This window comes from Bombina bombina, chromosome 4 (assembly GCF_027579735.1).
Source record: "Bombina bombina isolate aBomBom1 chromosome 4, aBomBom1.pri, whole genome shotgun sequence".
In the NCBI taxonomy this organism is placed as follows: Eukaryota; Metazoa; Chordata; class Amphibia; order Anura; family Bombinatoridae; genus Bombina; species Bombina bombina.
In genome coordinates this window covers 359,392,112-359,411,564 of record NC_069502.1, presented here as the reverse complement: position 1 = coordinate 359,411,564, position 19,453 = coordinate 359,392,112, and the positions used below count along the sequence as shown (strand labels likewise).

The window sequence follows — 19,453 nt, the reverse complement described above, 5'->3', positions numbered from 1 at the left end:
AGATTATCGTGCCTTCTCTGTGTCCAAAACCAGTTTCAAAGAAGGAACGTTTGTTGCACAATTTGGATGTTGTTCGCGCTCTAAAATTCTATTTAGATGCTACAAAGGATTTTAGACAAACATCTTCCTTGTTTGTTGTTTATTCAGGTAAAAGGAGAGGTCAAAAAGCAACTTCTACCTCTCTCTCTTTTTGGATTAAAAGCATCATCAGATTGGCTTACGAGACTGCCGGACGGCAGCCTCCCGAAAGAATCACAGCTCATTCCACTAGGGCTGTGGCTTCCACATGGGCCTTCAAGAACGAGGCTTCTGTTGATCAGATATGTAGGGCAGCGACTTGGTCTTCACTGCACACTTTTACCAAATTTTACAAGTTTGATACTTTTGCTTCTTCTGAGGCTATTTTTGGGAGAAAGGTTTTGCAAGCCGTGGTGCCTTCCATTTAGGTGACCTGATTTGCTCCCTCCCTTCATCCGTGTCCTAAAGCTTTGGTATTGGTTCCCACAAGTAAGGATGACGCCGTGGACCGGACACACCTATGTTGGAGAAAACAGAATTTATGTTTACCTGATAAATTTCTTTCTCCAACGGTGTGTCCGGTCCACGGCCCGCCCTGGTTTTTTAATCAGGTCTGATAATTTATTTTCTTTAACTACAGTCACCACGGTACCATATGGTTTCTCCTATGCAAATATTCCTCCTTAACGTCGGTCGAATGACTGGGGTAGGCGGAGCCTAGGAGGGATCATGTGACCAGCTTTGCTGGGCTCTTTGCCATTTCCTGTTGGGGAAGAGAATATCCCACAAGTAAGGATGACGCCGTGGACCGGACACACCGTTGGAGAAAGAAATTTATCAGGTAAACATAAATTCTGTTTTTTCCTTAATTTTGTGGGCAAATCTAGTTTTGCGAGGGCACAACATGCTGTTATTTGTTGCATCATTTTTGATGCAAATTTTTTTTGCTGCAAATTTGCATATATAGTGTTGCAAGTTTCGTAATTTCCTGCATCTTTATTGATGTTAGGTTGTTGGGCGCAAAGTCGAGCTTATGACGCGAGTTGCGTCATTTCCGGATGTTGGTTGGCGGCAATTTTTTTTTAACTTCGCTTTGCGTCGTGACTCATACTTGGCGCCAAATATCTTTTGATTATATTACCCCACTTCCTTTATGCTCCTTGGTCTCTTTATACTCTAGATGGCTATGCTGTTTGCTTTTCTGTCTATTTAGCATATGCATTTTTTCCCATTCCTGAAACTGCTATATGAGGAAATTGGATATTTTGTTTAAATGTTATTTATTTATTTTTTACATTTTGCAAGATGTCTCAGTCTGATCCTGTCTCAGAAGCTACTGTAGGAACCATGCTGCCTGAACACAGTTCCACCAAAGCTAAGTGTATGTGTTGTAAGCAAGCGGAGATTATATATCTGGCTATATTATGTAACAGTTGTCATGATAAGCTTTTGCATGGCGATAATGTTTTTATTAGTACTAGTACAGCGTCTGTTGTTCCCTCAACATTCAATGTACATGATATCCCTGCTGATATGAAAAATTATATTGCTGATGCAATACAGGAGGCTATGTCTGCTATTCCACCTTCTAATAAACGTAGAAGGTCTTTTAAAACTTCTCATAAAACTGATGACATTTGTAATGACTGACAACATACTGAAATATCCTCCTCTGAAGAGGATTTCTCTGGTTCAGAAGATCCTACTTCAGACATTGACATTGACAATTCTTATCTTTTTAAGATTGAATATATTCGGTCTTTGTTGAAAGAAGTATTGGTTACTTTGGGTATTGAGGAGTCTGGCCCTCTTGATAACAAAACCAGTAAACGTTTAAATTCTGTTTTTAAACCTCCTGTGATTACTCCTGAGGTTTCTCCTGTCCCAGATGTGGTTTCTGATGTGATTGCTAAGGAATGGTCTAAACCTGGTGCTTCTTTTAATCCTTCTTCTAGGTTTAAGAAGTTATATCCTTTACCAGTAGCTAATTTGGAGTTTTGGGAAAAAGTCCCTAAGGTTGATGGGGCTATTTCTACTCTTCCCAGACGTACTACTATTCCTATGGAAGATAGTTCTTATTTTAAGGATCCTTTAGATAGGAAGATTGAATCTTATCTTTGGAAAGCTTATTTACCCTCTGGTTATATTCTCAGGCCTGCCATTTCTATGGCTGATGTTGCGGCTGCATCATCTTTTTGGTTGGATAGCTTAGCACAACAGGAATCAGATCCTGATTTGTCTAGCATTGTTCGTTTGCTTCAACATGCTAATCATTTTATCTGTAATGCTATTTTTGATATCATCAAGATTGATGTTAAATCTGTGTCTTTAGCTATTTTAGCTAGAAGAGCTTTATGGCTTAAATCATGGAATTGCTGACATGGTATCTAAATCTAGATTACTATCTATATCTTTCCAGGGTAATAATTTATTTGGTTCTTAGTCAAATTCTATTATTTCCACTATCACTGGGGGAAAGGGAGTTTTTTTGCCCCAAGATAAAATCTAAAGCTTCTAATAGTTTTCATTCCTTTTGTCAGAATAGGGAACAGAAAACCAATACTATCCCTAAGGATTCTGGTTCCAATTAGAAGCCATCTTCAAGTTGGAATAAATCTAAGTCTTATAAGAAACCAAAGCCGGCCCTCAATCCAGTTCAACTGGTGGGGGGCAGATTGAAATTATTTCAAAACATTTGGGCAGAATTTGTTCAGAATCAGTGCATTTAGAGCATTGCCTCTCAATATGTTTCAGAAAAAGAACTCCTGTGGGAAGATTCTTTCTCTCTCACGTTTCAACAAATCCTGTGAAAGGTCAGGCTTTTCTGAAGTGTGTTTCAGATATGGAGCTTTCAGGGATGATTATACCAGTTCCGCCTCAGGAACAGGGTCTGGGTTTTTATTCAAATATATACATTGTCCCACAGAAAGAAAATTCATTCAGACCAGTTCTGGATCTGTAGTTTTTTAATCGTTTTGTAAGGGTCCCAACTTTCAAGATGGTGACTATAAGGACTATTGTGCCTTTTGTTCAGCAAGGTCATTACATGTCCACAATAGACTTACAGGACGCTTATCTTCACATTCTGATTCATCCAGATCACTATTGGTTTCTGAGATTCTCTTTTCTAGACAAGCATTACCAATTTGTGGCTCTTCCATTTGGCCTAGCGACAGCTCCAAGAATCTTTTTGAAGGTTCTCGGTGCCCTTCTATCTGTAATCAGAGAGCAGGATATTGCAGTGTTTCCTTATTTGGACGAAGTCTTGGTACTGGCTCAATCTTTTCATTTATCAGAATCTCACATGAATCAACTAGTGTTGTTTCTTCAAAGACATGGTGGGAGGATCAATTTACCAAAGAGTTTCTTGATTCCTCAGACAAGGGTCACCTTTTTAGGTTTCCAGATAGATTCAGTGTCCATGACTCTGTCTTTAACAGACAAGAGACAAATGAAATTGGTTTCAGCCTGTCTAAACCTTCAGTCTCGATCATTCCCTTCAGTGGTATGTGCATGGAAGTTTTAGGTCTCATGACTGCAGCATCGGACGCGATCCCCTTTGCTCGTTTTCATATGAGACCTCTGCAGCGTTGCATGCTGAATCATTGGTGCAGGGATTATACTCAGATGTCACATTTGATATTCTTAATTCCCAGCATTGTACTCTCTCTGACTTGGTTGTTAGAACATCATCGTATTGTTCAAGGGGCCTCTTTTGTTCGTCCTTCCTGGACTGTAGTCTCAACAGATGCAAGTCTTTCAGGATGTGTTTTTTCAGATTGTACAGATGTGGGGTCTTCCAGAAATAGATCTGATGGCTTCCCATCTAAACTTCCCAGATATCTTTCCAGGTTCAGGGATCCTCAGGCAGAGATGGCAGATGCATTAGCAGTTCCTTGGTCTTACCAACTTGCTTATATTTTTCCGCCTCTAGTTCTTCTTTCAATGGTGATCTCCAAGATCATAATGGAACAGTTGCATGTGTTTCTGATAGCACCAGCATGGCCTCACAGGTTTTGGTTTCATGGTATTCGTCTCATAAATTCTCTTGGCATTCTTTTAGAATTCCTAGAATTTTACAGTTTCTTCAGGACGGTTTGGATAAAGGTTTGTCTGCAAGTACATTGAAGGGACACATCTCTGCTCTTTCTGTTTTATTTCATAGAAAGTTTGCTAAACTTCCTGATATTCACTGTTTTGTTAAGACTTTGGTTCGTATCAAGTTTGTTATTAAATCTATTTCTGCTCCTTGGAGTCTTAATTTGGTTTTGAAGGTTTTGCAGACTCCTCTTTTGAGCCTATGCATTCTTTGGATATTAAACTGCTTTCTTGGAAAGTATTGTTTCCTTTGGCTATCTCTTCTGCTAGAAGAGTTTCTGAATTGTCTGCTCTCTTGTGAGTCTCTTTTTCTGATTTTCCATCAGGATAAAGCTGTTTTGCAGGCTTTGTTTAAATTTCTTCCTAAGGTTGTGAATTCTAACAACATTAGTAGGGAAACTAATGTTTCTTCCTTGTGTCTGAATCCTAAGAAATCTCTTGAGAAATCGTTACACTCTTTGATGTGTTAAGAGCTTTGAAATACTATGTTGAGGCTACTAAAGATTTCAGGAAGACTTCTAGTCTATTTTTTGTCTTTTCTGGTTCTAGGAAAGGTCAGAAAACCTCTGCCATTTCTTTGGCATCTTGGTTAAAGCTTTTGATTCACAAGGCTTACTTGGTGGCGGGGCAGTCTTCACCTCAGAGAATTACGGCTCATTCTACTAGATCAGTTGCCACTTCTTGGACTTTTAAGAATGAAGCTTCAGTTGATCAGATTTGCAAAGCAGCAACTTGGTCTTCTTTGCATACATTTACTAAATGTTACCATTTCAATGTATTTGCTTCTTCTGAAGCAGTCTTTGGTAGAAAAGTTCTTCAGGCAGCTGTATCAGTTTGATTCTTCTGCTTATAAGAAAAACATATTTTTTGGATTTAATTTCTCAGTGGAAATAGCTGTTTTTATTTTATCCCTCCCTCTCTAGTGACTCTTCTGTGGACTTCCACATCTTGGGTATTTTATCCCATACGTCACTAACTCATGGACTCTTGCCATTTAAATGAAAGAAAACATATTTTGTGTAAGAACTTACCTGATAAATTCATTTATTTCATAATGGCAAGAGTCCATGAGGCCCACCCTGTTTTTGGTGGTTATATTTTTTTGTATGAAAGCACAATATTATTTTCTAGTTCCTCTTATTTGTTTGCTTTTTTACTCCTTTTTACACCTCACTTCTTGGCTATATGTTAAACTAAGGTGTGAGTGTTGTGGGAGGTGTATTTATAGGCATTTTGAGCTTTGAGAAACTTTGCCCCTCCTGGTAGGAATGTATATCCCATACGTCAGTAGCTCATGGACTCTTGCCATTATGAAAGAAATTAATTTATTAGGTAAGTTCTTACATAAATTATGTTTTTTTTTTAATGGCAAAGATTACATATATGGCATTTGATTAGCTAAAGTTTAAGCAATGGTACACAATACTGCTAATCTCAACACAGAGAATAGGGTGCGCTAAAAAAAAGCTGCTAAGAGAGGTCTAATGATAAATTAAATAATCATGTGAATAAATAAATGTATTTATTAATAAACAATGCAAATAAAATAAAATAATAGACCACCGGTGGTTCGTTTGACATATATTTCAATATTCAAAATGAAATTCTAAATGGCCACAAAAAAAAGTGTTAATGAATAAAACAATCCTCGTTAAAAAAAAAAGATGCTCAGAATATAAAAAATGCCCCTTGTTCGTTTGCATTTCTCAAGATGAGTTCAGTTGAGAAATGCTTTGTCAGCTGAAACGCATTGATGGACTATGTTTAAGTTTCAGTAATTCCCATAACGAACTCCCTACACAGAGCGCTCTGTACCACTATTTTGGAGTTCACACAAGTGGTTTTGCAAGTCAGTGCTGTTTTGCAACTTTGTATCATCTTCACTGGTCCATGATTACGGCAAAGTACCGCCGAAACACGTAAGACTGTGCTCTTACATTCTGATGGTCTTTTTGAGATGCTGTTTTTACCCACCAATAAAGGATTGATCGCTTTTTATTAAGAACAAGGCTGATTTGTTTCTTTTGGAACTTTATTTTTTCAAATATCATCTTCACTCGTCACACTGTATCAAGGAAACCAGGAGACTCACTCCCACCAACAAACACCCGGTAATCCAGCTTCCAGATTGGTCAAGAACCTGTTACATGATTCGGAAATTGCTAGTGCACATTTCAAGGTACATGTTACAACGCTATATTTGTTTGAAACATACAAGTGCCATTGGAGGGTTGAGACGTGCAGATTCTAGGAGCCGCTTGAGAAATGGAGAAACCTAGACAATAGGAGGTTTTGCATTGCGGGTGAGTGGTCATCATTTGATGAGCCTTCATTGCTCACTGTTGTACTTTCCACTGCAAAACACTGTATACCTCATACCAACGCACAATTTCAACTACTTCGTACTGGTCAATAGATATTAATATATTTTTTATAGACTTTTTCTCTAAATGCAAACAAATGAGCATCTTTTATTTTTAACGAGGATTGTTTTTTTTATTGACACTTTTTTTGTGGCCATTTAGCATTTCATTTTCAATATTGAAATATATGTCAAACGAACCACCGGTGGTCTTTTATTTAATTTAATTTTATTTGCATTGTTTATTAATAAATACATTCATTTGTTCACATGAGTGTATTTAATTTATCATTAGACCTCTATTAGCAGCTTTTTTTCTAGTGCACCCTATTCTCTGTGTTTAGATTATTATTTTAAAGTATAACCTGGGATTATACTTTTTTAGAGCTGATTTAGCTACGTTTTTTTTACGGGAATTGTGCATTTTTTACACAATACCGCTACGACAGACACAGAAAAAGTTTCTACATATGCTTTTTGATTTTTTTTGATTTGATTCTTTATCTGAGCACCATGCATAAACAGTTGCATATAATTGATGCACAAAAGGAGAAATTACTTATATTTTTTAACAATTTTTTTAACGTTGTTTAAATGACAACATTATATTTGGTTTACAAGCAAAGCAACTAGCATTTGTTTGTTTTTTCTATCAAATATACATGTTTTTTTGTTTGATTTTGGCTTAATCTTGGCATTTCTTTTTTAATGAGCATGAAAATACTTGTATTTACACAAACTATGTTTTTTTATCTTATGGTGATGAGAGTCCACAATTCCTTACTGTTGGGAATTCATCTCCTGACCATCAGGAGGATGCAAAGGCACACTACACCAGAGCTTTAAGTATCCCTCCTACTTCCCTTTCCCTCCCAGTAGTTCTTTGTCTCATCAAGGAGAAGGCAAGAATAGAGGTGTTCAGGATTTATTGAAGAATTACAGGGATATTCGTTTCACATTTTCCCTCACAGGGAAGTTCCTGGAAGAGAGGGACTTAGGAGAGTACTTGGCTGTACAATGTAAATCTCCCTGTGTGAGTAGTAGTCACAAGTCTGCCATGGGTTTCGCTCTGTAGTTACGTTAGCCTCCTCCTGTTGGGCCATGTAGATGTACTCCCTCCGTATATCCTCTACTCTTAGTTACAATACTGGATGGGCTCTCTACTGAATCCTCACCCTGCAGCATGGTAAGCACAATGGAGTGGGCAGCTACTGGGTATATACCTGCATCCCCCTTTACAGCTTTCAGGCTATTAGCAGGCACACTAAGTAGTGTTCATCATAGCTACCAATTTATTTTTATGTGACGTTTTGTTTCATTACCAGACATACTTGTAAAAAAGAGAAATCTCAATGTATTGTTTTCCTGGTAAAACATTTTTTAAATAAATAAGGAGGCTCTACAATGACATTTATTCTAATTTCTGCATTGATATGTCAAGTGTAGTTTTTTTCACATGCTGAATTTCCTGTTAGTGCGGTTACCAGAAAGCAGGTTGAGGGAGCACTGGAAGACATGTGAGAGCACACAACATCCTGAGGGGACAAAGTGCAGCACAGGGATTCATTTTTACTGCGTATTCATTTGCATTAATGCAAAAAATATTACTTTAGCTGTCATTGCTAGATCAGCTCTTTGGTTGATGTTGTGGTCTGCTGACATGGTATCAAAGTCTAGACTTTTGATATTAGCTTTCAAAGGGATAATCTTGTTGGGTCCTAGCTTTGATTCTATTATTTCCATAGTTACAGGCGGCAAGGGAGCTTTTTTTGCAGCAGGACAAGAAATCTAAACTTAAGTCTAAATCTGGGAATCAAAATCTTCTTCCTCTTAGAAACCAGACCCTTCCAGATTAACCTGGAAGCCCAATATAAGTCCAAGCACACAAGAAGGCACCTTCCAATACAAAATCTGCACGAAGGTGCAGACCCGAACCTAGACTTGTTGCTGGCATGGGGCAGAATAAGCCTTTTTCAGAAGGCCTGATCTCAGTCTGTTCTGTAACCTTGGGTAATAAACATTATTTTTCAGGGTACAAAATTGTTTTTTTTTTGTCACGTCTTCCTTGGGAGAGGCTTATTCTGTCTCATGTATCAGAGATCAGAAAAAAGAGTGGCATTCCTTCAGTGTGTAACGGATCCGGAGGTCATGGGAATTACTGTCCCAGTTTCTATGATAGAACAGGGGAAAGGGTTGTATTCCGATCTGTTCTTTGTACCAAGGAAGGAGGGAACGTTCAGACCCATTTAAGGTCTGAAAACTTTAAACATGTTTTTGAGGGTACCTTCCTTCAAGATAGAAACCATCAGATTTATTTTTCCATTAGTCATCCAAGGTCAGTAGACTTGGAGGATGCTTATCTGCACATCCTTAGTCATAAAGAACATCATTGGTTCCTAAATTTTGTCTTTCTAAACACATATTATCAGCTCTTCCCTGTGGTCTTACTATCGCTCCCATGATCTTTACTAACGTTTTGGGGGCTCTCCTTTCAGTTGTCAGAGTGCAGGGAATAGCCATATTTCCCTACCTGGTTTCATTTTCATCCACTACAACTATGCATGCTAAGGCAGTGGATTGGAGCCCAGATCAACCTGCCGCAGTTAATTTATTTAGAACTTTTAGATACTCTTTGTCTAAGTGTATATTCTCCGCTCCAGTGTCTTGGGATTTTTCTTTGTCAATCATGGGAAATAATCCCCACAAATGCCAGCTTGTCAAGTTTGGCAGCAGCCTCCGGGAGTTTGGTAGTCTAAGGAGGCAAGGCTACCAATAAATGTTTTGGAACTCCATGTAATCTTCAGGATGCTACAGGCTTGGCCGCTTCTCAGTCCAATTCCTTTAATTCGCTTTGAGTCAGACAACATTACGGCGGTAGCCTATGTCAATCATTACGGGGGTACCCCCACTGTACTCTAGCAATGCAGGAGTTTTCTCGCATTCTGAATTGGGCAGAGATTTACCAGTGTAGCACTTCAGCTATTCACATTCCTGGGTCATCAACTAGGAAGTGGATTATCTGAGTTGTCAAACCTGACACTTAGGAAAATGGTCTCTCTGAGTATTATAATGTGTAATTAATTTTTTTTCACTTGTATACAGGTTTCCAATGTTGAAGCAGTGTTTGTTTTGAGTTCAGTTTTAACATGATAAACTTTACAGGTTTAGAATAGTGAAATAATTTAAACTATGAGTTTTCCTGTCACTTAAATTACTTTCTGTTATAATTTTTAAGCTAAACAACTAACATATTAAAGTTTCATAATGTTCTAAAAGTTATATCTTTTATTCGCCGATGATTTCACGTTATCCTGCCCACTATTTTCAGCACTGCGTGTTCAAAATACTTAAACCAATAACTTTGTGTTTAAAGCGCCATTTTGAAACCTAGGTATTGTAAACTGATTGGTACAGAGCAAAGGATACCCACGGAGTGGGTTTGGAAAACAATTAAATTTGCAGACAAGATTTCTGATATACGGTAGAGATATGTTAATGAAATGCTATTGATAAAAAGCGTATTTGGGGTAGTTAGTTAGTAACAGGCATAGAAAATATTTACTTACAGTGGCCCTTTAACTTGGGAGTTTTCTCTGATTTAGTGGAACATAAAAAAAAACTAATTTTTGGGCAGCATCTCTGATGCAAAACAAACTTTCAGAATATTTTATCTAGTTGTCCATTAAAACCAATCTAATTTATTTAACTCTTAATAAATAAAATGTTACTACTGCAGAACTATGAGGATATTTTACCATCAGATTTCTGTACTGGTTACAAAATATACACAGTAGATCATTTGATGCTATTTAGAATTCCTAGCACAATTGATTCCTGTCAGATTTGGAGAAATCGGTTAAGAATTTAATGAGCTGTTCAGGACAAAAAGACCTGAAATTTGTGACTGACAATATGTACATTTGTTGTCCTTTAGCATTGTATCAATATTCTCTATAATTTAGTATGTATATATTTTGTCCTTATGCAACAGCATGATCATTTTTTTTTATGTAAGGCATATCAGTTGCTGGCTTTTTTTTTGCAATTTCAGACATGGAAAAGTTTTTTTTTCTGCAGTTTATGTTAAAGACAATGATTCATCACAGTGGATAATCTGGTCTCATTCCCCACTAACACCCCTTACTGACATTATTTTCTTACTTTAGAAACAAAATTTGTATGCTTTGAAATAATAATCTCTTTCTGTTTTTTTTTTTTTTTTTTTAAGACACCTCTGCAATATCATATGACTGCTCCTCCTAAATTTGATATTATATAGGCAGAATTGTATTAATAGAATTAAATGTATATTTATAATCCAATGTGAAGTAGTTGGTCCTGATTTTAGGGATTTGATATTTCACTCAGTAAGAAGCATCTTATTTTTCTGATCAGATGTGCGTGGAGTGTGGAGAAGATTATTGTCCTTCATGTTTTGCTAAAATTCACCAGAAGGGGGCATTGAAGCTACACAGAACTATGCCTGTCAAGGTACCATCATTTCTATGCACTTTGTTTTGTATCAATGCTTTTTTTGTTTTAAATGTTTCAGTATCTAATAACAGATTGAATGGATTACACAAATGTGTTATTTTTAAAATATTTTATACACAAATATTTACATTTGGGTGAAGTTATTGTTATCATGATCTTTTGAAAACATTTTATTTTTTTAATATGAAATTGATGTTTACCTTTACATTTTTTAAATAGTATCCAATGAATTGTATGCAACTTATAAGCATATTCTTAAATGTATACCTGATGTTTTTCCGTTTCTGTGTTTCTTTACATGTTAATGCAGGGCTTGACAAATATGTACAAAATGTAGGAGCCTGCTATCTTTCAAGTCATTATTTTATATTAAACATTTTACATATATAGAAGCCAAAGAAAGTTTCTTCATGCACATGGCATATTTGCTCTTATAAAAAACCAAACCAAAGACATGGCATAACCCTGGGCTTTCAGGGGCCTAGCAATTAAAAAAATAAAAAAATAAGCGCTGACAAGGACCTGGGGACCTGCACAATTCTACAGTGGGGACTCAGCTATTTGCAAACAAAAGATGGTGCTGTGTTTGGACCTGCAGTTTTAAAAGCAATGCTTGTGGGGTAACTTTTTTTTTCCTTCCTCTCTTTCCAGCACTTTTTTTCTTGGTTCAGCCCTCTTTAGCTGTAGAATACTGCTCAGTGCCTAGCAACTATAAATCCCAGCATGTTGCTTGGCTTGTTGGTAATTGTGTTTTCTAGGTGCTGTTGAAACAGCAGTGTTTGCAGCCTAAAACTCCAGCTAGCTATTTACGGGCACTGGGGTGCTGGGTAGGGTTGCCATGTTTTCCTGGACACCTATGAGTTACAAATGATGCAGGGCGTGCAGAGGGGGAACATGAACTGCGCAACCGGACAGCACACAAATGGTGATCATGTACTGCACTATTCATGTTCTTCTCTGCATACCCTGCAGCATGTGTAACTCATAAGTGTCCAGGAAAATGGGAAAACATGGCCGAGGTGGCAACCCTAGTGCTGGATGACTTGGAGTGGAGCTTCTGGGTTCAAATTCCAAAGTAGAAAAAAACGTTGTTGGACTGATATTTGCATATAAATTGTAGTATACCCGGTTAAGATACTTTTTAATTCATTTATGCTTTTATGTTGCTTTCTTCATTACACAATTTTAAAGCAACAATAACAGCTTTCATCTATAGTTATATGTGACACATGACAAACCTTCCTTCTCCATGCTCATATGGATTCTGTACGCCTCTTCAACATATCTGCTTCTTTCAAACTAGCCCTTGAAATGCACCCAGGATAGTTTAAAGCTGTATTTTACAGCATGCTGAATGATTCAGGTCTATAGATCAGACAACTTTTTCATAAGGTGATATTGATATTAAAGGAAAAATTAGCACAGCATTTCCAAGGTTTTAAACTGATTTCATAATTGTAACAATGCATTGTTATATTGAAATAACTTTTCCGTAATATATTTGAAGGTTTCACACCTCTACTTTTCCGCTATGCAAATTAAAACAGTAAAATGTTTCCTTATAATTTGTTTTTAAGGCTAGGAAATGATAAATCATGTAAAAATACAAACCTATAAGGAAAGATATGACCTTAAAGGGATGTAAAAGTAAGGTTAGTTTTTTTGACCACTCAGCCTACTTTGTTTGTTCAGTAGTTCAGCTAAAGTTAAAAAAAAAAGAAAAATCATGTTGCCATGCCCACAGCAGGATACAGCTGGAGCAGCCAATTAGCAGCTAGACTTATTTCAACATTATCCTTTTGAGGAAGTGTGTTTTTTTTTTTTTTTTACTTTTATGTTTAAATGGGCATAATAGTCAAAACTGAAATTGAATGAGTGCACTTCATTGTTCAATTAGTTTTGCAATATAATTGTTTTAGCAACAATTAAAAAGTGTCACTATTTTGGCAGCATATGTTCATATGATGTGAGAGCCAGCAGTGGCATGTAATGTGCCAACAATTACTTGCCATATATATCTCTAATGGCTCTACGTGAAGTGCAGTGTTTTTTTGTTTTTCATTGTGAAAATACTTTTAAATGCACTCATGGCCATTTCCATTATTACAATTTTTTGTCTCTTTAATGTGCATATCTTGGAAGACTGAAAGGAAAAGACTGATATAAATCTGCATTATGTGATTAAATACAATTCAGGAAAAGGGGAGAAATATTTGAAAAGATACCCTCACATTAAAGGTAGTAGCTACACACTTCTGTCAGAAATTACAAAAATAATAGAGTGGGCATAAGGCTATCCTTGTTGAGCCTCCGCGTTTTTAGAGAATAATAAGCAGACTCTGTGTCCTCGTGCTTCTTTGCAGACGAAACCTAAGTTTCTAAGACAAAACCTGTAGTTGCTATGGTAATGATGTATGACACTGCATACATTTTTTGAAGACCAAAAAAAAAGCAGGTATTCAGCCAGGTTTGGGCAGTGAAAAAAAGCTTCTAGTAAGGTAAACCAAGAATAACTAAGTGGTCACTGTGCTAACTACACTGAGATATTGAAGCAGACTTTCTCCGCTGATATGTAAAGGTGTTTTCATGTTTGAGACAGGCTTATCCAGTTAACTGTGTTTGTATCTTAAAATAACTAAACTGCTTTATTTTTATATTATTTCCATATTTAAACCAATTCATTGTTACTCTTTTGGCTACTTGTACAATTTACTTGTTGCAACTAGGTGGTATATTAGCTTCAGTCTTGTCCTTGGCCCACCCCTCTTATATTTCCCTTCAGCTTCTTCCAAAAAACATTTTTGACCCTTTTTGGTACTCAGACTTGTCATTCCTTATAGAATTCCCTCCTATTGTTCTGCTTTTTTCTTCATTTCCCTCTTTTAATTTATTTTCTCTTCTTTTGCCCCTTTTTGTTCATCTACCAGAAAAGTGCACAAGGGAGCACAATGGAATCTTTTTCTTTTTTTCTCAAAGGGCTGGTGAGCATTTGTGAGATATGCTACTGAACTGAACAAGCACACGCAAATGTATTAAAAGAACCTTCAGATAACCAATACTTTAGCTAGATATATGCTAGTGTTTCTCTTCTTAAAGGGACATTAAACCCAAACATTTTATTTCATGATTTCAATAGAGCATACATAGTTAAAAAACTTTTCAATTTACTTCTAGTATCAATTTTACTTCATTCTCATAGAATCCTTTCTTGAAGAAAGCAGCATTGTACTACTGGGAACTAGCTGAACACATTAGTAAGCCAATCACAAGAGGCATATTAGATAAAATAAGTACATTGGAAATTTGTTTACATTTGTGTGCGGTGTTTGAATCATGAAAATAAAATGTGGGGTTTCATGTCCCTTTAAAGGGACAGGAAACCCCAAATTTTTCTTTCATGATTTGGATAGAACATAGAATTTTTAACATCTTTCTAATTTACTTCTATTGTCAAATATGGTTCATTCTCTTGTTATCCTTTGATGAAGGAACATCATTGCACAAATGGCAGCTAGATGAACACAACTAGTTAGCAAATCACATGAGACAAATGTGTGCAGGCACCAATCAGCAACTAGCTCCCACTAGTGTAAGAAATGTGCACATTATTTTTCAACAAGGGATACCAAGAGAACGAAGCACATTTGAAAATAGAAGTGAATTTGAGTGTCTTAAAATCACATGCTTTATCTGAATCATGCACATTTAATTTTGACTTTCCTATCTCTTTAAGTGTCTGTGTCTGAGTGGCAGAATGGTATGTTACTCTACCCACCCAGGCAAACCTACAGAATCTCCCCCAGTTTTCCACCTCCTATATTCCAGTATATATTTGTCAATTGGAGAGTGTTATGACCATTAAACTAACCATGTGCTAAAAGGTTTCTTCCATATTCTGACATTTTCTCAATCTCTCTACCTTTCCTTCTCTCTTTATTCTAGATAGACTAAGGAGCAGCAATGCACTACTGGGAGCTAGCTGCTGATTGATGGATACACATTTATGCCTCTTGTCATTGGCTCACCCGATGTGTTCAGCTAGTACATTGCTGCTCCTTCAACAGATGATACCAAGAGAATGAAGCAAATTTGACAATATAAGTCAAATGGAAATTTGTTTAAAATTGTATCTGAATCATGTATTTAAAGAATTGAGATTTGTGCCTTTTTAAGCAAGCACCTAATACAGGTATTTCCTAAAGTTTGTATGTTTGAGTCAGTGCTTAAATTATGGCCTTATCAAAACTGAACTAAATCTACCTATGTAGTTATCATAATGAGTATGTTACCAATACCTAGAGGAGTGATATTGCAACCCTTTACTGAAAGTGCCTCACAGAATTAGGAGTAAGGGTGAAATTGCTCAACGGATCTTTCTTTGAGCATAAACTCCAATAGTTTTAGTGGCACATACTGTGTAATGTTATATATGTGTAGATAGATTATATTAACTTTTTTTTCTTGTCATATGGCCTCTCATATGGGTATATAAGAAAACAAAAAAATTGGGGAGTGGTCTTAATTAAAACATGGCTGTGAAACACTGGCATATGATGCAGCTTTTGTAAGAGTGCACAATACAGGTATTTTGTATTGCCTATTGATTGATAATCGTGTAATTGTCTTAAAGGGATAGTAAGCACCAAAAATGTTTTTGTTTAAAAATATAGATAATCCCTTTATTTACCATTCCCCAGTTTTGCATAAGCAACACTGTTATATAAATATACTTTTTACCTCTGTAGTTACCTTGTATCTAAGCTTCTGCTTACTGCCTCCTTATCTCAGATCTTTTGACAGACTTGCATTTCAGGCATTTAGTGCTGCCTCTTAAATAACTTCATGTGCATAAGCATAATGTTATCTATATGAAACACATGAACTAACGCCCTCTAGCTGTGAATAACTGTCAAATGCATTCAGATAAGAGCCGGCCTTCAAGGGCTTAGAAATTAGCATATTAGTCTACCTAGGTTTAGCTTTCAACTAAGAATACCAAGAGGACAAAGCAAAGTAAATTAGAAAGTTGTTTAAAATTACATGCCCTATCTGAATCATGAAAGTTTAATTTGGACTTTACTATCCCTTTAATACTGTGTTCCAGATTGCACCTAATGTTTTTTGTTTTTAATATGATGGTAAAAAGAGAGAGATGTACACAAACATACACACACTCGGTATGCTTATTAAAATGGTTTCCAAGTAGTGCAATCCGCAATACCATAACCAGATAGTGTGGTGATGTGAGTGATGTACGTATTCCACTGCACAAAATTTAATTCAGCGTTAAAATGTGCGTTTGTGCTATTGCATGGGGTTAATAAAGATTTAAAAATTCTAGGAACCTGTAAATGTCTGTTTTATGGAGAAAAAAGGATGCACTTGTTTTACAAATGTGAACTGAAGAAAGACCTGAGAGAGGAATGGAAAAACTTTTTATTCAACGGGAAGGAGATGTAACAAATCCTTTGGTTTTCTCATTTACTCTTTTTTTTTTTCTCATTGTAAATTGTTTTTGCAAAACCATAATCACCTATGCTGATGATCCTAGAATACCATGATATAAATGGCTAAACTTAGAATCCAGCCATTAACAGGCTTATTTCAGCCAGGCAGAGTGTCATTGTGCAATTTCCTTCTTCATCTGAAAACTTCTTTGGCATCTATCTCTAAAACTGGCAGTTCTGACTTCTGAACCCTTTCTGATATTGAATAATGCTAAAAACCAGACAGGGTCATAAAATCAGAGACTTCTGTCTAAAGCTGACGACTGACAGGCCTATATATAGAGTTATAAAAGCTGCGGACTGCGAACACTAGCAACGAAAGTGTATTATTATAGTAAATAAACGGAGATTCCTGGTTGAGTATAGGGGCAAGAGTCAAATATGTTATCTATGCTTGATTAGCCTAAGTAGCAAGCTCCTTTCCTGGAAAAAGTAATACAAATAGATCTCTTTTTTGAAATAGAGGATCAGATTATGATTTCATTCCAAAATGCACAGACATTACTATGTTTTCAATATACCGATTTTAGGATGTGACCCATGGATAAAACATAGCTAAACTGCACATTCTGCCTCTTTACAAGTTAAATGGACATAAAAGTGGATAAAAGGGATTGCTCTTGTGTTGTACGCAAGCAATAGTGCAATAACAGAATGCTCTAACTACGCTGAAAAGTCTATTAGTATAACCCTCTAAATCTGAATCATGAAAGTTTCATTTTTGCTTTCATGGCCCTTCAGAATCTGTAATCAGATGTAATTTAATTAGTAGACCATCACTTTTTCATGGCTCTATCATTCTTCTCTCTGTTCCTTTTAGTTAGGGAAATATAGTGCCTCACTTTCTTGTGCTGCATATCTTTTCACTTCCTGCGTGTTGGAAATATTTACTTGATCAGTTATGTTGCTAATGCACTTTTTTTTTTTTGTACACAAATGATTAAATCTAGATACTCTCTGCTGTCATCCAATCAGCATGGCCTATTTTTCTTAAGACTATACAAGTAAAATAATGTTTTAGGAATAGCAAGAAAGGTGCCATTACTTGGCTCCTGGAGGTCTTCAGCATGTTTTCCATGGGCGCTGCCATCTTGCTGTCTTCATTGCATCTGCTGATTTAAAGATGTATCTTTTGTTATGCATGATCTTTCCATGTGCTTATTGGTCTCCTCCTTGTGTCATCACAATTTTCCATGCTATTTATATTTTGCAATGTCCATTTTCTATGCCCCATGTATGATGTTTAATGAGTATCTGGATTATTTTTTGCATGAACCATATGTTATTGCTGAACTGTTAACTGATACTGAAACTTGCTTGTCCTCAACCTCCTTTGCCTGAACCCTGAGGTAAACTACTTTTTAAATACTTGCCTGGTTGGATTGTCTTCCTGCCTCTGCAGTTTATGAAACATATTGCCCGCTATCTTTCTTATACTTGCAGTTGGGGTGTATCCAAGAGGCCCAGAATGGTTGCAAGGCTTTTCCCAGTGTTCTCCACAAAAAACAAATTGCCACCCGGATGGCATTATGAAGTAGCTGGGTGGGGACATATTAATACTTCACAATAATATAACATTTTCAGTTATTTATAAATGTTACATAAGTTATTCAAAGCAAACATCATCTGCATAATTTAACATAAATTGATTTAATGATAAATTGTGCAACAAATGTTAATTTTTTTTTTCTTCATATTACCTCATTTAGCTTAAAGGGACAGTCTACACCAGAATTTTTATTATTTGAAAAGATAGATAATCCCTTTATTACCTATTCACTAGTTTTGCATAACCAACACTGTTATATTAATACACTTTTTTACCTCTGTGATTACTTTTTATCTAAGTCTCTGCAGACTGCCCCCTTATCTGTGCTTTTGACAGACGTGGTTTAGCCAATCAGTGCAGACTCCTAAATAACTCCACGGAAGTGAGCACAATGTTATCTATATGACACACATGAACTAGTACTGTCTAACTGTGAAAAACGTTCACAATGCTCTGAGCTAGGAGGCGGTTTTCAACGGTTTAGAAATCAGGTTGAGCCTAGCTAGGTTTAGCTTTTCAAAAATACCACCAAGGGAACAAAGCAAATTTGATGATAAAAGTAAATTGGAAAGTTATTTAAAATTGCACGCCCTATCTGAATCATGAAAGTTTAATTTTGACTAGACTATCCCTTTAATATTGGCTTAAATTTTAGCTGGGTAGTCAGTAAAATCATCCAGGTTGTGTGCCCACTAAGGGGCAGATTATGAGTGGCGCAAAAACGTTTGAGCCTGAGTCAAAGGTTTGCGCACGTCGGACTTACCGCTGGTATTACAAATTCAAAGTAAATGTGATTGATTGAGCCCATTTACAATTTACGCTAGAATGATTACCACTTTAGAGCGTTGGTGAACTGTTTCGCTAAACTAAAAAGTTGCACAAAACATATCAAATATACAGTACATTACAAAGTACAGTTACACTCATAATAACACTATCTATTAAAAATTATTTAAAAAAAAATATTGCACTCAAGTTATAAGAGCTCGAACATATGAGATCTGAGGTGTTAGAAAAAAGGCAGGCAAAAGACTTTAACATATACATACATATACATGTCTAAAGATGTGTGTGTATATATATATATATATATATATATATATATATATATATATATATATATGTGTGTGTATATATATATCGGTATATGTGTGTGTGTATATAGATCTATAATCTTGTATAGATATTGTACGTAAATACCATCAGATATATGTAGAAATATGTATTTATAAATAAATAGAACATATTGTGCTATTTTGCATGATTACATTTTATTCTGCACACAAAAATGCAGTCTTATTTTTCCTTTTGTTTCGCTCATGTTCACAAATAAGTAGATCCCATATTATGAGCACCCTTCTCTGTATTTTGCCAGAAAATAAGAATAAACACATGAGAATGAAAAAAAAAAGCAAAAGACTTAAA

General features: G+C 36.1%; 1 protein-coding gene across 1 annotated transcript in view; it reads left to right on the top strand.

The window, feature by feature from the left end:
- The window catches only part of ZBBX (zinc finger B-box domain containing), a 508,142-nt gene that overhangs the window by 79,795 nt on the left and 408,894 nt on the right, over positions 1–19,453 (top strand). The window contains exon 5 of the mRNA XM_053711814.1: positions 10,874–10,969. Within this exon, the coding sequence (XP_053567789.1) occupies positions 10,874–10,969 (96 nt within the window). The remainder of the gene's footprint in view (positions 1–10,873; positions 10,970–19,453) is intronic.